Source organism: Haemaphysalis longicornis, unplaced genomic scaffold (assembly GCF_048455015.1).
Source record: "Haemaphysalis longicornis isolate Haplotype H1 unplaced genomic scaffold, Haemaphysalis longicornis Haplotype H1 scaffold_1, whole genome shotgun sequence".
NCBI classification, from domain to species: Eukaryota; Metazoa; Arthropoda; class Arachnida; order Ixodida; family Ixodidae; genus Haemaphysalis; species Haemaphysalis longicornis.
The window spans coordinates 218842845-218862781 of NW_027526203.1; the positions used below are offsets into that span (position 1 = coordinate 218842845).

The 19937-nt window shown below is 50.4% G+C and overlaps 1 protein-coding gene across 1 annotated transcript; it reads right to left on the reverse strand.

The window, feature by feature from the left end:
• Nucleotides 1-1190: 1190 nt before the first annotated feature.
• LOC144168365 (nucleoredoxin-like protein 2) lies at nucleotides 1191-8115 on the reverse strand. Its single transcript, XM_077697371.1, has 3 exons — nucleotides 7763-8115; nucleotides 5517-5620; nucleotides 1191-1480 (listed from the first exon to the last, which is right to left on the reverse strand). The coding sequence occupies exons 1-3, from the start codon at nucleotides 7952-7954 to the stop codon at nucleotides 1255-1257; spliced, it is 522 nt and encodes a 173-aa protein (XP_077553497.1). The 5' UTR covers nucleotides 7955-8115; the 3' UTR covers nucleotides 1191-1254.
• Between the last annotated feature and the right edge of the window lie 11822 nt (nucleotides 8116-19937).

Here is a 19937-nt window from a genome sequence, read left to right on the forward strand (position 1 = left end):
GAACAACCCTTTTACTGCTCCAAAGCTGCTCCAGGACATCATTATTCCTGCTCCCTGAGCTGCTCCAAAAGGCCCAAGCCCGCTTCCACCACTGATAGTACGGATTTCAGAGCTTCACGTGAGTGCAGTGGATGAGGCACCGAGAACTAAAGTAATACTCCGGCCCACGCAGCGTGAAGGCTTCATACAGGCAAAGGCTAAATCCAGTTTAGTAGTCTAGGGGTGCTTTCGCATTAAAAGTATTGCTAACTTCGTCATCTGCTGGCGTTTATTCCTAGTTTTTGACTACGGAGCTTCCGAGCATCGATGGAACGATATCGACAAGGGCTAAAGACCTAAAAATGCGAGATGTCACGAATGAAAGCCTTCCTTGGTGCCTTGCCAGAATTTTGCCAAGTGAAAAGGGCCACGAAGACAAAATGCAAGTTTGGTTCACTCAAAAGATCGCCTTGTTACAATAACACTGACACTTTTAACGTCAACTTCGCTCAAATGGGCTATGTAATGAGGAAAACAGAATTGGCATGTGACTCGCCAGCTACCTTCCCGCACTGAACTTATGACGTATTTTGGGCAGCTTTTTGCGATTGGCTGAGGCTGACAAAATCCTACGCAAATTCAACAAGGATTATAAGATTGCAGGACCGGCTTTTGCATTTGAATTTAGTGGATATTATTTGTATAGCAATAAGAATAGCGGGGTAAAATATGGAAGTTACGAACGAACACGTAAACATAGAGGCATTTCGCACGGCACTATGGCAGCCGACGCTACTAAAAAAGCCGCAGGCGCGTTTGGCTTGGCATAAGCGATACTGCCACTTACTGACCTTGTTTGTCGTGTTGTACCCAACCATAACAAAAGTGTGAACAGCGGTCCTTGAAGGGTATGCCATCTAGGAAACCGGGCAGTAACCATGGTAACCAAAGGTGCAATATCGGACATAGGCAGGCTCAGTCAACATACTAACTTTTGTTTTCCTTGATAAGTCAATGCTGACGTCACAAAACATATTAAGCAACGGGATAATTGATATTTTGTCTTCCTTTGTTTAATTTCTTGACAATAAAGCGTCATTTGCGGCCAGACAAGCGCTTAGGCTAAAACACCAAATATTTTGAACAAAATAAACTTGAATTTTGCCTGTTGTATCAACATCACATCCAGTGTCCTCGGGAAGAACAGCTACTAGCAGCGAGTTTTTTATTGGATGCAATAGAGCTGAGGCAGGTTGATGAGGCTCCGGACCACATCTAAGCGGTCGAACTCTCCTCTACACAGTGGCACTTCCCGTCGGCTGCAGCGTCCGGAAGAGTCTCGCGAGGCTGTGTGGGTAGGCTGGAGCCGAGCCAATGATGGAACGCCTTGACGCCATGATCCTGGATCAGCCTCTTCCCATTGAAGTCAACCACGGTGCCGTCATGCCTGAGCACGAGCAGCGTTAGGACGCCCGGCACCATGTAGCGCTCCTCTATTTCACTGCGCAGCAAAATTGAATGTCAGTAAAAATTCCTAGTGCACCTAAGTCCGCTAACGTGCTTTAAACGTGAAATCTTAGCAATTATCAAATACTGCTTTGCTGCTACATCGTGCGTGCGTATCTTTCTTGGCGTTCGTTTCCTTGCCTTTTCAAGCGAATTACCCCGACAGGCAAAGTGGCAGCAATTCATGCGCAAGCATCCCCATACCAGAGTTTTCTTCCACGTGCACCTGTTCACGTGCCGTCACGTGCACCTTTCACGGGGCACGCTTCAGCCTCTGATTTGTGTTCCATTCTGCCAGGGTGCCTGGTTAGCGCTGTGGTTAGCGCACTTGCCTGCTCCCCTTGCGGTCCGGGTTCAAATAACACACGGACCCAAATGTGTTTTATTTGTATATTTTCCCTTAAAGGGGCCCTGAAAGGCATTTTGAGCACACTAAATGAACTAGCGCAATCGCTAGATTGGGTCGCCAACGTCACCTGTGCCAAGTATTACTCTTTTACGCGCAGCGGAAAGCTCACACTTTTGTTGCAAAGTTTGTCGCTTTTTTCTCACCCTTTCCTTCGTGTTTTTAGACGCCGCCATCTTCACATGTCTACATCATCGATTCCCAGATGTTCGTCATGAGCTAGACATCCTGCTATTGGGCGGCTTTTTCACGCACTTCCGGCAAAGAGATGAGTCGTCTGCTCAGCGTCGGCTCGCCGGCTGATCTGCCAGCGGAGTGCCGGAGTGCTTTGACATTTTACGACAAACGAAACAAGTGTAAACAAACGCTTAACCGTTTGTATTGAATGCCACACGGCCATAACACGACGTGGATTTTATCTTACGTGAGTACGTACCATAAAGAAAGTCCCGTGGCACTTCTTTGGTGCAATCGCAGAGAACGCCCTGAGCCGAATGCCCGGGTTTGACGCGTACATTTTATTCAACTTCAAAACAATCCAGAGATGCGTTTCGAACGAACGCAACGTCACAACATGCGTTGCAAGTCTGAACCGCGATTGACAGACGATGAGTTGCCTCCTCCTGCCCGTCGTAAATTCGGCACTCACCTCACACCCGGTTTGCGGGGACGAGCAGCAAGTCACAACTCTGGCGCGCAAGCGAGAAGGCTTTTAGCCAGGCACACTGCACATACCCCATGCGAGGTTGAGTGGTACGTCGTTCGAGAAAGATAATCCAGACCATGGGAAGCACTATCCACCCGCAGAAGTACAATGTCGCATTTCATCGCGAAACGAACGCGTCCACAACACACAGGAGGCGATGCACACACACGCACACAGCTTCGGTCGCTGCATTGGCTTAGCTGCAAGCTTCGTTCGGACAATCACCGATGCTACGACGATACAGAGCTGCGTGAGGACGACGTGCTAACCACTTCACGTATTTAAAAACACAGGGGCAAAGAACTAGGTTCATCGGAAGCAAAAAATCTTTCCTCCATTATAGTGCCTGAAATATACTGGCTAGTGTGCCGAGGGCGGGCTCCAGGCGGGCGCCGGGAGCGATGTACGCGGCCGTCTGCCGCTTGGGGCGCTGCCGTGCGGGAGTGTGCGCGTTCATCCGGCCCGAGCAGATCGCGCGGTTACCTCCGAGCTGCGTAGCAGACGGCAGAGGCAGAACTTTCCATTCCCGCTTGCGACGAAAGCGAGCGAAAGCGACGGGAATTCTGTCGCGCAACCAAAATTTGTCCCGACCATTCGACAAAAACGATCGTCACGCGACAAAGCGACGGAATTCCTGCCGCTCTCACTCGCTTTCGTCGCAAGTGCGAAGGGGCCTTTATGCGCAATCTCCGCCCCACATAAAACAAGCTCTTGCTTGTCGCCTGAGCATACGGTTGATATCTAACTACGTTACACTGTGCTTGGCAGTGTATTTAAACGATGTCACTAGGTTTGAAACGTACGCGCTCGGCGTGCAGCTTTGTAAACGCAAGCGGTTTCACATACGCACGCTATTTTGCTGCTAATAGAGTTTTAGTACAGCGTTTGTGGCCTTTGCATACGCTAAACGCTAAATTTTTGCGTCCCGCTACGTGACACCGCGATGGGAGTTTTAGTAGAGCGTCTCATCAGTTTTGCGTAGCGACACACTAATGCATACGGCGCCATCTGTCAAATGTTTTCCGAAATGTCTCGCCGGCTGATCTGCTAGCGGAGTGCCGGAGTGTTTGGACATTTTACGACTATCCAAACAAGTGCAAACAAACGCTTTCCCGTGAGTGTTGAATGCAACACACGGGTGCAGCTTGTCAGAACACGGGTTCTAGCTGATCGAGTGCAGCGTTGGTTTGCTCTTCGCCTTCACGTTCATCGCCGCTGATAAAGCGATCCGATCCGGCGCGTTTTGTGCACGGGTTCTGTGTCGTTTGAAAATGTCTTTTTTCACATGCCGCCGGTAGTAGGAATTACAACCACCGCAAAATAACACCCGGCACCAGCGGGGCCACATCTGAGACCGCGCTTTTTGGATAAACAGTGCGCGGTGCACCAAAGGGAACGAGCGCACGATTCTCCCCACGCGGCTGCGAGTTCGCCGCCGATACCAACTGCACCTACGTACACCGCGAAAGGGCAAGGCCAGGCCGCACACATGCGGCCAGGTCATTCGTTCGCTTTTCCAGCCTGTGTCCATGGTGTCTACAGAGATGAAAAAGCCGAAAGAGCTGGCCCGTAGCAGACGGCAGTCTGTGGGAGCGCAATAGCGGAAGTACGTCACCGCTGAGGAGCGGAGCATCATGGGAGGGGAGGCCAACAGCGAAGAAACAGTTGAAAGGAGGAGGAAATACGGCGCGACGATAATTCGCGGTTTTTGATTTACGATTTCTCAGCTAATACTCATCGCTTTAACAAAATTCTTGCAGGAGGAGATTGCTAATACATTGCTTTATTTGGTTACATGTACATCCATTCATCGGCGGAAGGCATTTCAGGACCCCTTTAACAGCAGTGTCCGTTTCGGTACCATTCGTGCCGACGAACGACGACAGCGGCCACTTTTCGTGTTTGGTGAGGCATCCAAGGCTCTCTTGACCATAACTGTTCTCTTTCTCTGCTACGCTTAAAATTGGTGAATAAGGAATACCGCACACAACCTACCTAACGGCTTAGCTTGTCGTTGGGGGCTCGCCATACTTTCGCGAGTGTACACTCGCGTTGACACGCATCTCTGGCTCACTCACTCACCGCCTCAATCACTCGCTCGCTCACTCACCTACCTGCTTGCTCACTCACTTGCTCGCTCGCCCGCTGACACACTAGTGTTTCCGCTTACTCTCTCGCTCACTAACTCGTTCATCCATTCACTCAATCACTCGCTTGTTTGCTCACTCGGCCGCTAGCTCTCCCACTCACACACTAGTCTTCCCGCTCACTCTCTCACTTGCTCACTCACTCTTCATCCACTCGCTCACTCACCCACTCGCTCGCCCACTTATTCACCCTCTCGCTCACTAACATGCTCACTCGCCCACTTGCTCACTCACTAGCTTTCCAGTTCACTTTCACTCGCTCACCCACCCACTCACTCATTTGCTCCCTAACTCACTCACTTGTTCATCCACTCATTTAGTCACTCGCTTACTCACCCACCTACCCACTCAATCAATCACTCAGTTGCTCACTCACTCACTTGCACACTATCTTTTCTGCTCACTCCCTCACTCGCTCATCCACCAACCTACTCAATCACTCACAAGCTCGCTCGTTCACCCACTTGCCTACTCGCTTACTCATCCACTCGCTCGGCCGTTCACACTAGCTTTTCCGCTCTCTCGCCCACCCGTCCACTCTCTCAGTCACTTTATCAGTCTATCTCTCTCTAAATAGTTCATCCACTCACTCATCATTCAGGAAGACGAAAGACGACAGAACACTGAAAATCTAAGCACCTAAAGGGGCAATCGTCTCCACCTCTGCACACGCCTTTCACCACCAAAATTTCAGTGCATTCTTGTATTTTGGGTCCCTCTTTATAATTCCCTTAAACTTTTCGAGTACGAACAGCTTCCGTCAGGTAGTCACCTCTGAAGCCTGTCGGCGAAACGCAGAGCGTACCAGTCCCCGTGCGAAGATCGCATGTGCGCCATCATGTCGTTCACGGTTTGATCTCCCGACATAAAGATGACCTGCACGACGCGACAATCACCTGGTAAATTAGGGGAATGCATAGCTTTCATGCTGCTGCCATTTTATAGTCTAAAAGATCAATTAGGTAAGCGACGGAGTTTTGCAAATATGCCTGTTCAATTCCCCTGAATATATATTGAGACCGTACGCTGTCTGATTGCGCGATTCCGCATTTGTTGTCTGAAGCTCGCTTATATTACCTATAATTTAACTGTAGAAGGAGAACAGAAAACTCAGGACGGATGAACGAAACAAAGCTTAGCGTTACAAAAAAAAAAGAGGCATGAACAAAACATTTAGGTGCTCTTTCTTGGTTTTTGTTTCTTCGTCTTACGGCGCGTGTTACGTCAACACGCAGGCTGGCACACGACACAGCTCTAGATTCATGCTTCTGCGCGGCTGGTGTGCACCTGTTCTAGTCGCGTGCTATCACGTTCAGCTGTGACAAGGCATGCAATATAGTGCAACTTTTACTTTTCCAGTTGATAGTTGTGTTAATTTTATGAAGCGGGTATGTTACCCGATCAAAGCCCCCGATCCCTGGCAAATCCTCCAAGTTTGTGTGTGCCCCGAAGAAAGAAAACTCTTTTGTTCTATGCTGAAAACGTGCAGAGATAGCGCACACTGGGCTGCTACTGTGCAGACCGCTGTTCAAATCCCATCAAATTACACGTGCTATTATTTACTGCCTACAGCAGCGGCCATTTTCTTCACTGGACGACAACTTCAATGATGCTTTTTCGCAGAATGGTGCATTTAGGGCTTTCGCCTTAAATGGACACTGAACTGAATTTGTCAAACCTGCAGTGTTTTGTTTGAATTGCGTAAACTGGCTCAGTTAAACACAGTTTTAATCGTTTATCCGGTCAATAAAGTAGCATTTAATCTACAGCCTGGAAGAATAAAAATACCATATTTGCGGCAGCTGCAACAACTAACACCAGTGACACGTATTCATCTTGTGATGTCATTGGAGAATGTCCAATGTTGAGGTTCAAAACAGTTTCGGATTCTGTTTCGTGCAAGAACATGCTTAGCATCCGAAGTTATCGTTGGTTGGGCATTCTCGCTATCTCAGGAATCGAAATACCGCACTTTTGCCTTGTTGTCGGCTCTAAAATGGGTCAAATGAGCCTGCTAGCAGCACTTAGAATTGTAACGTTCACTAGCCGAGGCATACGCAGTGGCTGAACGCCCTCCGCTTCATCAGAGCTAGCCGCTCTTCGGCCCCATATTTGGAGCCTACCTCTCTCGTTCCTGTGTCGCAAGATGCGTGTTCGCACCAGGCCGACAGCCGTCTGATTCGACACTGTGCCCGCAAGCTGTCAGTGCTTATGTTAACACTGTCAGTGCTTGTGTCAACGCAGTCTGCTAACGAGAACTTGCCAGCGCGTCAGTGTCAGTCTGCACGCAGTCTGCCAACTTGCTCGTGGAGCAATGAAGGTTGCAGCGCAAAATTGCGAATCCAGCATAGAAAGCGTTGGCTAAATAAAAATAAATCAACTACAAAAAACACGTTCAATCGGGGATTCACCCATCCGGATGCATTGCATGGAAATGCTTCAGACCACTCGGCTATAACTCTGGGGTTGGCGTACGAGGGTGGAAATATATGTGTGGGCTGATTTTTTTTTTCTGCATTCCCAGTGGCTTAGATTGGGTATTTCTTGAATAATGCTTGTGCAGTAAGCGTCCCCCAAATTTTCACGAATACCTGATGACTAGCGAATGCGTTCCTTAGGCAGAAAAAGATATTGCAACGTGGGGTTGTGCTGCTGCCCGCTGTGCTAGTTCACTCAGGGCAGGAAGTGCTTCCCGTACCTTGGTTTCATACGAGGGAGAGTTATGAACTTGTGCGGCAGCCGCTTAAGTTGGGTTAGCAAGAAATTGGTGCAGCAGCTGAAGTCCTTGACAGCCTTAACGCTTACTGTACTTGGTCTCTACGCCTTAGCGGAAGTGCACATCTAGCAGGAAAAAGTTGTGGTAAAAGAACTTCGTAACGCCCCTAAGTATTCGAATGCACTTTCATATCTTCGCCGCAGCCGGGCAAATTTTTGGTGGTGAGATAAAGGGCACTTGGAAACGCTGCAGCCTCTAGAAACTGAGATAAGTACTTCGCGTGGCAGCGCTCTGAAACTCACCTCGATGCTGAGGTTCTCCTTCTTAGCATCCTTGTAGGCATTGGTCAGGACAGGTGTGAACATGCGACATGGAGGGCACCATTGCGCTGCAAAGTACAGACAAATGAGCTTCTTGTCACTGAGCACTGTGTCAGCTGAGTGCTGCTCGCCGTCCTTCTTTATGAGCATCTTGTTCTTGAAGATGTCGGCCATTGTCGTCGCGATTTTTCCGTAGGGACCAGTCAGCGGAAGTCCACAGCTTGCGTTAGCTTTCACAGTACTCCGAACTTGACAACGGCTGAAGAAAGCAAAACCAAAGAAAGCACTGAGCTCAGCCCACAACTGTCACGAAGGAAGCTCTAACCCTAACTTTTCAGTTCGTTAGTGTGTTGTAGCTTCTGTTACGGTGCCTAGACTGGAGTGTTCTGATGTACGTAGCAGCTTGCACATTCTGGTCAAGTAGGACTTGCACCATCAGCAGGTCCTCTGACAAGACTGTTTTGGCTGTTCTGTTTTCGCTTCTAACGTACGATGCACAGAGAACCTTTCGTTGTAAGGGTGACTAGCAGTAAGGAATCGAGCCTGTGCAAGGGGGTGGAAACCTATCATAAGCTACATAGACATAGCCAAGTATTACAGGACGGTAGGAAGACATTCCTACACCCCCACCACTCCCTGACCAGAGCCGAACAAGCGATATACAGGCAAATCCAGGCAGGCTCCTTTCTCCTCATCTGCCTCCAGAACAGAATATACCCAGAAAGATACAGCGGTAGGCGACGGGCCGTCGCCGTCGTTCGCTTTTTGCGGTCCAGAAGCAGCCTCAAGCGAGCGGCAGCGACGGGCGATGACGACGAAGAGCATTGGCGGCAGCGAATCAATTGTTTTCGCTCGTCGCTGTTCCCCGCACTGGGCCTTTTCAATTTACACTCCCGGACTCACCGCGGATAGTCCGCGGGTAGTCGGAGGAATCCCCACGCCCTAGAGATATAAGGGAAAAACGAACGCCGGACTGCTTCTCTGGGAGTCCGCGGTGAGTCCAACTGTAAATCTGATAGCCCCACTGTCTGTTTGTTGTACGCATTTGGTAAACGTTTTTCGCGTCGCTTGCCGCCGTCGCTCCATGCGGTTACCCCTTGGTAGATTTGGGTCCCTTCGTTTCCCAATTTCGCTTACCTTCGCGCGTGAGCCCTCGATCACGGGGTCAGCACGCTTGGCTCTGGCGTCTAGGGGACATGATGCTGCCTTGTATGCTGTCGAGAGGCGTCTTGGTTCAGCCCAAAGGCTCACGCTCAGACCAACTAGCTGCCCTAACTCGTTAGGCCTCGCGACGCAGACGGGATCGTCAGTTCTTGCTGTGCGAAGCTCGATCCGCTGAAGCTGTTCCTGGCCAACACGTAGCAGCCCGCTGCGCGTACCCTCTTACACGAACGTCCCAGTGAGCTTAATTCTGTTCAGTCGCCGAGACGCGCCGGCAACATTGCCGCCTGTAGACTACTGGCATTCTGGACGCGGAATGGCATTGCTGCTAATGATGATGATAATAATAGCGGAGAAAACAAACAGGATTGGTTCGTGATCCACTAATGGGGGGGGGGGGGGAGCAGAAGGAAAAATAGTTGAGCGAAGAAAGGAGGTTCGCAGCAATTTTTGTCGAGAGCAATGTAATTGAATTGATACAAAATTGAACTCGTTGAGTTATAAATTGTCTTTATGCAGGGTGTAATCGATAAATGGAACACTTTCAAAAATTTCCTGAGTGAACCTCTGCTCCATTCGCGCTCTATAACTTCACACGAAGGTCGCATTTTGTGGTCTGTTTTGTTTGAAACCGGGAACAACGACGGTACTTACCTGTTTATTCTGAAACTAAATCAAACCGATTTTCCCCTATGGGAAACTGGTGGCCAATTTGGACGCGCAAGCCGATGATGATGATGATATTTGGGCTGTATCGTTTGAATCGGATGGGCGTTCACAGCACACACTACCAGAACGAAAAGCGAGGGAAGTGCATGACAAACATAACACATGGCAATAACGTGGCACGAACGAGGCACAAACATATGGCACAACAAAAGGGAACACTTGACCACACTGCAGGCACATACGAGGAACAAAAAAAAAGCACAGCCTGGCAGAACGAAGATTCAGGGAATGTACAACTAACGTCTTTGAGCTGCCGTCGCACACCATGCAGCGTTCCAGGCGGCGCTTTGTAGGCGCTACAGCGCGCACGTTCACCACACCGTCGGCGTCCCCGAAGCCGAGAGCTGATCTTGCGAAACCTGAGATATGCGAAACGAAATGCGCAATGGAGATTCACGGTAGGAAGGAACCAAACGAGCTAGCAGACGATCAGAAAACATCTTCTGTCGATACTTTATAATGGCCGCAAATATCTCATACGAATCATAGTAACGTATTCCCCCGGTTCATCGTTGTCAATACCAGTCATCTGGTTTCAGATCGCCTGTGGTCTGCTGCCAGGATACCCCGCTTTCCGAAATAAGACTCACGATTCCTTGTTCCCGTTTGCTGTTTTTTCCTCGTTATACTTTTATTATTCTGTGCGTGCGTGTCTGTGCTTGTGACGTAGCGTCATGAGATAATTCACACCAGACAAAAAGGCAGCCTTACTATGATTCGTAAGAGCTCTTAAGTAACTATTTGTGGCCATCATAAACTATCGACAGAAGACGCTTTCTGATCGTCTGCTATCTCATTTGGCTCCTTCATACCGTGATCCACCATAGCGTGTTTCGTTTTGCATATCCCAGTGGCGCCGTCGTTTCAAGATCAGCTTGCACGTTCAAATTGGCAGCCATTTTCCCATAGGCGAAAATCGCTTATATTTGTTTTCAGAATAAACAGATAAGTATACCGTCCTTGTTCCCAGTGTCAAACAAAATGAGAAATTCCCCGCATTTCCCCGAGGGGAAGAATGTGAAAGTGCGAATGCACGAGTTGAATTTGCGCGGTTCGGTAATGTTCGCGAACGAGAGATCACACACACACACACAACTACAAAGGAAGAAAGATGCATTTATTCACATACACCTATTTGTGTTGTCGTTGTACTTGATTGCTAGAGCGGATCTCAGCTTTGAAATTTCGTGTCAGTACTCCTTTAGGCAGGTGCATTAGCCCTTCTCACGCCCGATTCTTGGCCAATCCCCCACGTGGGTATGTGCCATGTCAGCGGCCAGGCTGCGCGCGCACGTGGAGATCCACGTGCGCGGACATCGCTGGTGGACGCAGGTTCAGGGTCGCTTAAGAAGTGCATTGCACTTAAAACAGACTGGTTGATGTACTGGTCGCCACAGCTGCCTAAAGTGCTCGCGAACGGTCTGTTTCTGTATGCGTTGCAAATCGCACCGCGTTTGCACCGTCCTTGTAGAAGATAAGGCGTCCTTGGCTAAGCTGTCAGCATGTTCATTTCCCGCTACACCGACGTGCGACGGGATCCACTGGAACTGCACGGTGAAGCCTTCATGCTTAAGCCGCTTTAGTAGGAGTAGGGATCGCTGACAGGTCTCAGGTATACCCCGCTGCAATAGGTGAAGAGCTGACTTTGAATCGCTGAATATTGTGACTTTTTGCCTTTCAAACGATGACAGTTGGCGCAACGCAGCTTCTATGGCAACACGCTCACTCGCTGTAGATGAAACCAAAGGCGTCACCCTGGCAGCCCACGAAATATTCAAACTGGGTATGAAAAAAGCCGCCGCGCACACCCCACTATTTGCGTCAACCGATCCATCAGTGTATATGTGCAGAGAGTCCCCGTATTCCCGTTCCAAATGCTCCAGCACCAGCGATCGGGCTTCAGCAATAGGTGTACAACGCTTCGAGCGCATATGAGGGATGGTCAATGCACAATCCACACTCTCGTGGGACCAAGGCGGGTCCAAAGTAGCCCTTTTCCCAGGCCATTTGGGACACAGCACTCCAAGAGTGTTTAGTGTTGCATGAGCACGAGACTCTACCCTGAAAAGAGCCGAAGCCTGTCTGCTCCACCGCGTAAGAACAGACTCAGCCCGTACACCAGCTTGGCTACATAAAACCAACATTGTTTCATACCCTTTGTGCCCCTCGTGCAGTGTGACTGGTGACATTGATCACTTCATTATGAACTGCTCCAAAACCAACCCTGAGCGGACGAACTTTTTTCGTGATCTCCAGAAGTTAGGAGTGCCCCATGCTACATCGGAGGACATTATTTTTCCTAGGGACCACTGGATTGTGCGAAGAGATGTGTCTCATCTCCTACTCGGATTCTTGCAGTCCACAGGACTAAGTGAGGTGTGGTGACATAGCGGGTCTGTTATTTTAGGACTAAGTGATGTGTTATGACTTTGAGAGATTTGATATGGTATTGGGGACGATTAGGCGGAGCAATTGCCGGCAGCTATGCAAGGCTAAGTCCGCCTTATTCAACAATACTTACTACTACTACTACTTAAAACAGACCACAAAGCGCCACCTTCGTGTGTCGTTTGAGCGCGAAAAGAGCAGCGGTTCACTCAGGGGAAAAGTTTAAAGTGTTGCATTTATCGATGTAACACACTGTGTTTAGGATGACGACGATGATGACATATGCTGCGCCCGAGTATACAGATAGAGAGAGAGAGGAGAAGGTTCTTTATTAGAGGAGAAAGCCGAGATGTTTGCCGGAATTAGGGCACCGACATGCTACTCGGCGGGGGAAGGGGGAAGGGAGAAAGAAAAGGCCCGATAGAGTACAGGGCAGAAGAAAGAGGAAGTAATAGAATAAAATAAAAGAGAAAAATAACAAAAAGATGACGTTCAGTTCGTGTCAGTAGTGTGATTGAAAAGACGTTTTTTTTTTTTACTCTAAATCACTGCAATGACACCAATCCTGTCCAGATAGGCGAACAACGCCGGTTGAGCTCGTGGGGATGACCATGGACCAAGGAGGGCTTTCAAGGTAATTGGTCCTGGGATGAGGCGCTGTAGTTCCTGCTCAAGATTCCACCTTGCGTTGATATATGCTGGGCATTCCAACAGCAGATGCTCCACGGTTTCCAACGATCCGCAGTTGTCGCAGTAAGGGTTTTTCGTGATACCAAGCCGAAAAAGGTATGACTTCGTAAGCGCTGCATTGAGGCTAAGTCGGTGGTATAGCGTCTCTAATCGGCGCGGAAGTACCTCTGGCAGCCTCATCTTGAGCTCAGGGTCTATGTGGCGCAGGAAGGCATGGTGGTGATCTGGAAGGGACCAGAGACGGTTCCGTTCCATTAAAACGAGCGCCTTCGCCGTAGTTGCGGCATCACGCTTAGTGAAGAAAATCTTCCTCACATTGCGCATATCCAGGCCCCTGCGAGCAGCTTCATCCGCCTTCTCATTACCTAGAACACCACAGTGACCGGGAATCCACTGAAACGTTATACGGTGTCCAGCGTTGTTGGCAAGGTGGTGCAGGTAGTACGTGATGTCACGAGAGGCATGTTCATGAATGGTGAAGCAGTCGCTGCGTTGCAGGCTTTGGAGAGCCGCCTTCGAGTTTGTAAAACAGCCCATGGCTTTGGCCGCTGGCGTAAAATGTAGCGCATAGCTTCCTTGATGGCGTGAAGCTCAGCGGTCATAGGTGATGTAGCACGCTCGAGGCGATAGGAGAACGTGTGGCCAGTAGAGGGAATAAATATTCCGGAGGAACTGCGTCAGATGTGCATGCGCCATCTGTGAAGATGTGGTTTGTGTCAGAGTACATCCATTGATTTGATTGATTGATTGTGGGGTTTAACGCGCCGACGCAACGCAGGCGATGAGGCGCGCCGTAGTGGAGGGCTCCGGATTAATTTTGACCACCTGGGGATCTTTATCGTGCGCCGAAATCTCGTACACACGGGCGTTTTTGCTTTTCGCCTCCATCAGAAAAGCGGCCGCCGCGGCCGGGAATCTAACCCGCGACCTTGTGCTCAGCAGCGCAACGCCTTAGCCACTGAGCCACCGCGGCGGGTCAGAGTACATCCAGCTGATATGGTGAAGTGTTAATTGCAGGAGTCCACTTTGAGGCATGCTATTTTTGGAGTCAATTCCGGGGATGCTGCATCTGATATGTAGGGGCGAAAGGGTCCAGGGTGGAAAATTGGATGGCATTGCTTTTGGTGCCTGGGAGGGAACGGAAAGGTTTAGTGTCTTGAGTGCTTGCCCGAAATTCGAATTACCATTTGCAGCCATGCGTGTTAGCGTATGGATTTTGGCGTGCAGATGATGGCGCAGATGAATTCGCACAGTTTCCTGGAGTCGAATCACGTCCAAAGGTAGGCAGCCAGCTTCAGCGATCGTACCCAAGCACGACGACCCTTTCGGTAGGCCGAGGCAGATGCGGAGGCAGTTGTTTCTGGCCGCATCTAGCTGCTGTCTGCTTGTGGGCGGAAGCTTCTGAAGGACAGGGAGGCTGTAACGCAGTACACCATCGACATAGGCTTTGCAGAGCAGTACCATAGAGCTGTCGACAGTCAGTGCCCCAGCGACTGCCAGCGAGATACCCGAGGATTTTTGACATTGCGGTTATTTTTGTACGTAGTTTCTTCACTTCCGGAGCCCAGGAAAGATTTCGGTCTATTGAGATTCCGAGGAATCTTTGGGTTCGCACATATTGTAGGGTGCGGCCTCCGAGAACTAGTGGATATCGCTTCATGTGCTTGCGAGCAAAAGCAATGGCGACAGTTTTCTCGGAAGATAGGTGTAGTCCTTTGGGTGTAAGATACGCAGATATTTTTGCGAGAGCTTTCTGCAGCCTTTGCTTCGTGGTACTACGCTATCGCGACGCACACCAGATGCAGATATCGTCCGCATAAAGTGTGACGTGGACGCCAGATGGGAGTACTCGCTTCAGATGAATAAGAGTGAGGTTGAATATCAGAGGACTCAAGACGGCTCCTTGAGGTACTCCTTTTTGTGTAGTATAGTAGGAAGTTGGGCCTTCCGGCGTGGACATGAAAAGTTGTCGCCCTTGTAGGTAACTTGAGATCCAAACGTAAAGTTTTCCACCAAATCCAAGAGCAGCAAGGGATGTCAGAATGGCATCATGAAAAACTGAATCAAAGGCCGATTTAATGTCTAAAAATACGGCAATAGGAACGCATCCCTTATGTAATTCTTCTTCCAGAGATGAAACTAGTGTAATCACGTTGTCAATGGCTGCTCTATTTTCGCGAAAACCATTCATTTGAGGCGGATAGAGTTTTTTGCTCTCAAGATACCAGACCATTCTTCTGAATATCATTTTCTCCATAATTTTGCCGACACAGCTTAGCAAAGCTATTGGTCGGAAAGAGTCATACATCGTTGGTGATTTACCAGGTTTTAGTATGGCCACTAGCTTAGCTAGTTTCCATTGGGAAGGTACTATGCCACAGAGGCAGATGGAATTATAATATTCTAGGAGACGCAAGCGAGAGTGGTGGGACAGGTGAGAAATGGCCTCGTAGGTTATTTCGTCTTGACCCGGTGAAGAGCGTTTGTTAGCACGACAAATGGCTGCGTTGACTCTTGGATAGAAAAAAATCACGCCATATCCACGGAATGAATGATGATAAGTGGGGCGAAGCTTGAGAGGGGGAGATCATCGGTAACCGTAACCCTCCCGTGAAAGTTCGCCCATTACGTCATTAAGAAAGACGTAAGACTGTGTGCGTACATTGTACAAATCAACTTTTATTTTCGGAGTCAATGCTCCCAGGCCCAGACCTGGTGAAAGACCCCGCGCCATCGAGGACTACCCCGCACCCTCACCACAATTTGTCACGTAGGATGGGACACAACGGTAAAGAAAGAACTTTTATTTAGGGCGAACTTGTGCCGAACAAGACGAGAGGAAACGAGCAAAGGTCCTTGCGTCTCGTTCGATCTCCGAGAACGACTGCCTGCGTTCGTGGCGTGATCTCTTGCGTGATCTCCCCCTCGCAGTGCAAGTGCGCTCGCGCCTCCGTTGGCGAACACAGACAAACTCGCACTCCCGGTGCCGAGTTTGCGCTGCCGGTTGCAGCCGGTTCTTGCGCCTGCAACGCGGCCCACTTTGCGACATCTCCGAAAGCATGCGGCGGTCACGTACCACGAGACACAAGGGATGGACAGACCCATGACTTAAGGAGCTTCGCCCCTAAAAGGAAGGTCGATGGCGGAGCAAGCTGCAAGCGGGACTTCGGAGGGGGCAATCCGCCTCTTTCATTGCGGTGTGCTGCCACCTAGCGTGCCTAGCGGAAGTTGAAGCCGTAGGGTTTGCCGGCGTTTCCTCCGGCTGCGTTCTCGTTGTATGCACGGCAATCCCACATTACGGCGAGGAGCAGCCGAAGTTTTTCTTCTGTGTTGGTGTTATAACGCCTTAAGACGACAGCCCCTGGTCATCACATAATACCAGGCGGCTTCTTATCACTGAATGAGGGCTGGCAGAGAAATCTCGGACAGATCCGTGTGCCGTCCGAGTAGCAGAGCGAGCAGTACTTGGAGTCGTCTGGCATGAAGTACGATCGCCAGCTCAACAAAGGCCGGCAGTTCGCTGGACACATGTACGATTGGTACACGCGATTCGCATGCGACTGATCGTTACGACTGTCGCCACGACTAGTCGTACGCGTGACTTTGAGACGGCCCGATGCGCGCATGAGATGCGTCGTCGGCGTCGCTCCGCCCACTGTTTTTGCTCCATGGTCAACTACGATGATCGATGAGCTGAATTTGTAGATTCTGCGCGTTTGTTCGCAAGAAATGGATAAAGCAAGCAATCGTGAAGCGTTTTCTGCCTTCGGAAACAGTCCGCGCACACGCCGGCCGCGCCTGCCAGCTCGGCACACTCAGCGGCTCGAACCGGCGCAGACCACGGTAGCAACGGTAGCAACCGCGCTTGTCGCTGCTCTTCTGAATCAATCTGATCGCTAAAAAGTTCTACATGCGAGAAAGTAGGTGTTAGTGTGGTGAAAAATTGTGCTAGGGATTGTTGTCAGGGCTTATTTTAAAAGCGGCGATCAGATATATCTGCCGCGATGCAAGCCTATACGCTGACCGGTCGCCGCGGCGCGCGGTGCGCCGAGCAGCCGAGAGATGGCGATACCTGCGCGGAAGCATCGAAACAGGCTACGCAGATGTTTCGGTCACCGATCACTCAAACGGCAGTTATAACTTAAATAGAGTTCCACATGCGAGAAAGGGGATGATAGTGTAGTGAAAAGTTGTGTTGCGGATTGTCATTCGCAGTTGCACAGATAGCAGCGATCAAATATCCGCCAGGATGCCGAGCCGACGCGAGCGACGCAAGCCGCCGTAGCCGATCGCGTGCGGCCGACGGGAAGCGATAGAAGCCGACACCGTTCCCTTTTCGGCACTCCGAGTTACAGCGGAACGTAGCACAAGTTGTGGGAATTGTTCCGCGCACAACGAGCACACACAAAAAATCAAACGATGTAAATACAACCACGACCCCTTCCCGCTTGTGCGGGAGCTGTGGGGAATGTTGTCTGCTGCCCCTACTGGACTGCTTAGGGACTTGGCCGCTAGGGGATTGCGCATGCGCAGTGGGGTTGTGAAAGAGGCGGATTGTGGGGCGCGTCGGAGGTACTGATCTCGTAGACAGTAACCTACAATACTCTTCAGCCGCCTCTTTCAGTGGAATGTCGACGTGCAGTGCTAGCGCTCGGAATGGGTACAGCTGCTGAACGTTGCTGCGCATTCCCTTAACGACGCGCCAAATTCGCGATATAGGCTTGGGAACATCCAGGTTTGAGCAGAAGTCCCGCCATCGCTGTCTGCTTAAAGGGGGCCTGAGATGGATTTCAAAGTGTTTTTGTTTGTGTCAGAAATCTACTCTATAGTTCTTGTAGAAACAAGTCCAAAAATAGTAAGCATATTTGCTCACGCTAACAAAAGTTATTACCCCGACGAGACAGAACTATTTGTTGGCTCGGCGGCTTGCGATGACGACATAGTCCGACCTCGTCCGAGGCGAAGCACTCATTTCATGGTTGGCCGCCGGAATGTCCGCGATTTTTGACGGCGGCGGTTTGGTTTAGAGCGTCGTCGTTACCATGGTTACTTCAGCGAGTGGGTCGCACATGATACGACTACGTCCTTTTTTTTTTTTTTTAACTACGTTTTCAGTCTTTGCGGACTTTGAGCAGGAGATACTGGTGATTGCGGAAGTCGACCTTGCATGCGCGAGAGTTTCCGTGAACGGTAACTTATTTTTACCGTTGCTACATATATCGATACAGAGGCTAGAATTTCTACCGACTGTAGTAGCGAGCCCCCTGCGCCGGCGAAATGTACGCTCGCGTTTTGATTAGATTACCGGAAAGTTCCGAGTGAACGCCCTCCCCCGAAACATCGCCCACCCCCTTTTACGGGTGAAATATTCAATTCACTGAAAGACGCGCGCCCACCCCGTAAAATCCATGGCTTTAGCGCCGCGCGATGAGTGAACAAAACAAACCCGGATCCTCTCTTCATGTGTAGATGCGGTCACTTATTCGTCCTTTCCGCGCTTGACCCGAAATTTCGCCCATCTCGTATTTTTCACTTGATATCACTGTACTTAAATTTGGGTGGGCGTTCTTCCGGAACTTTACGGCACAGCAAATGCGCTGTGCTCGGCGCTTCATGCAAGCAATATTAGTTTATGTAGTTTACTACATTCTTGCTAAATGATGATCAGGAGCACGATAAGTGACAATTTTTTTTAGAATGAGCGAGCAAAATTTCCGCCCCTACTCCAGCTTCCCGCGCTTCCAATGGTTCAGATGCCTTTATGAACTAGCACAGCTCTTTTATGCTTTCAAAATCGTCTTGGGCAAGGTAATATAGGTAACTGCGGAATCATTACAATATATCTTACTCATTTTATATCGAAATATTTAGCGTTGGCGTGAATTCTGGTCACGGTGTAGGAAGGAGAGGTGACTGATCGCCTCGGAGGCGCAGCAGAGCAGCTCCATGGAGAACTTGTTCGGGTTCGCCTCCTTTCTACCAGAGGGCGCTAGGAGTATCGGGGCCATGCTAGCAGCGGACGCTAGGGCGGCTCCGGCCTTTTCGGTACGGTACAGGAGGACTCCTGAAGGCCGTTGGTCATAGTTGGAATAAGGTCGTCGTCTGGAGTTGCCGCCGTAATTCTGAGATTTACGCGGGCTTTGTAGGTTTCCCAGTCCGTGAGTGTGATCCTCCTTCCGCCTCGATGTACAGCCGCATTGGGAGAAGATATGAGAACGGGATAGTGATCGCTCCCTCTCGTTTCTAAGTCTGTTCTCCAAGTAAATTTTCGTACGAAATGACTTGACACAAACGAAATATCAATGCAGCTGCTGACTGCTGCGTTTTTCAGGAACGTAACACTGCCGTCATTCAGTGGCTCTATACAATATTTCATCATCAGCTCGGCGAGCCTTGCTCCGCGAGAATTTGATTGTGCGCTCCCCCAAATTTCGTTGTGAGCATTGAAATCGCCGCAGATCAGTTGGGGCGGTGGAGTGCTGGTGATGATACCTTCAGGCCTAGACGTATCAAAGGCAGTCCCTGGTTCTAGGTAGGAAGCAATTAGTGTGAACTACCCGCCGCGGTGGCTCAGTGGCTAAGGCGTTGCGCTACTGAGCACGAGGTCGCGAGTTCAATTCCCGGCCGCGGCGGCCGCTTTTCTGATGGAGGCTGTGGGGACCCTTGTTTCCTTACGCCTCGCCTGCACATGTTTCCGCGAGCTGGGTGCCGCCATTTTGGGTAGCCGGCGCGTCACGTAAGTCGTGTTCTCTTCATGACCCCGCGCGACGCGCCGAACCGGCTTGCCGCGAACGTGTGCGGAGAGCGAGGGGGAAGGAGGACCGGTCGTCGCCTTCTCCCTCGCCGCCCTCTCCTCGAGCGCCGGGGGAGACCCCCTCTCCCCCCGAGCCGACCTGCGGGACGCGCGAATGGTCCGCGGGGACTCTGCCGAGAGATTCTGCCCTGATTGGTCGCCTCGGGATGCCTCCCCTGCTCCCGCGGCCGTGATGACGGATGGTCTGAGCCCAGCGGCTTGAGCGAGCGACAGGAGCCACTGTCTCCCCGCGAGCGATAGTCGTGTTGTCTGGTGTATGCACTGTATCTGCCAGGCAATAAAGCCTCACTTTGGATTGCCGGAGCCTGTCTACCGCATGTGAGTACTCGAACCCGTGCGTGAGTCTTCGGATTCCGCAGGGCTAGTGTACGGCGC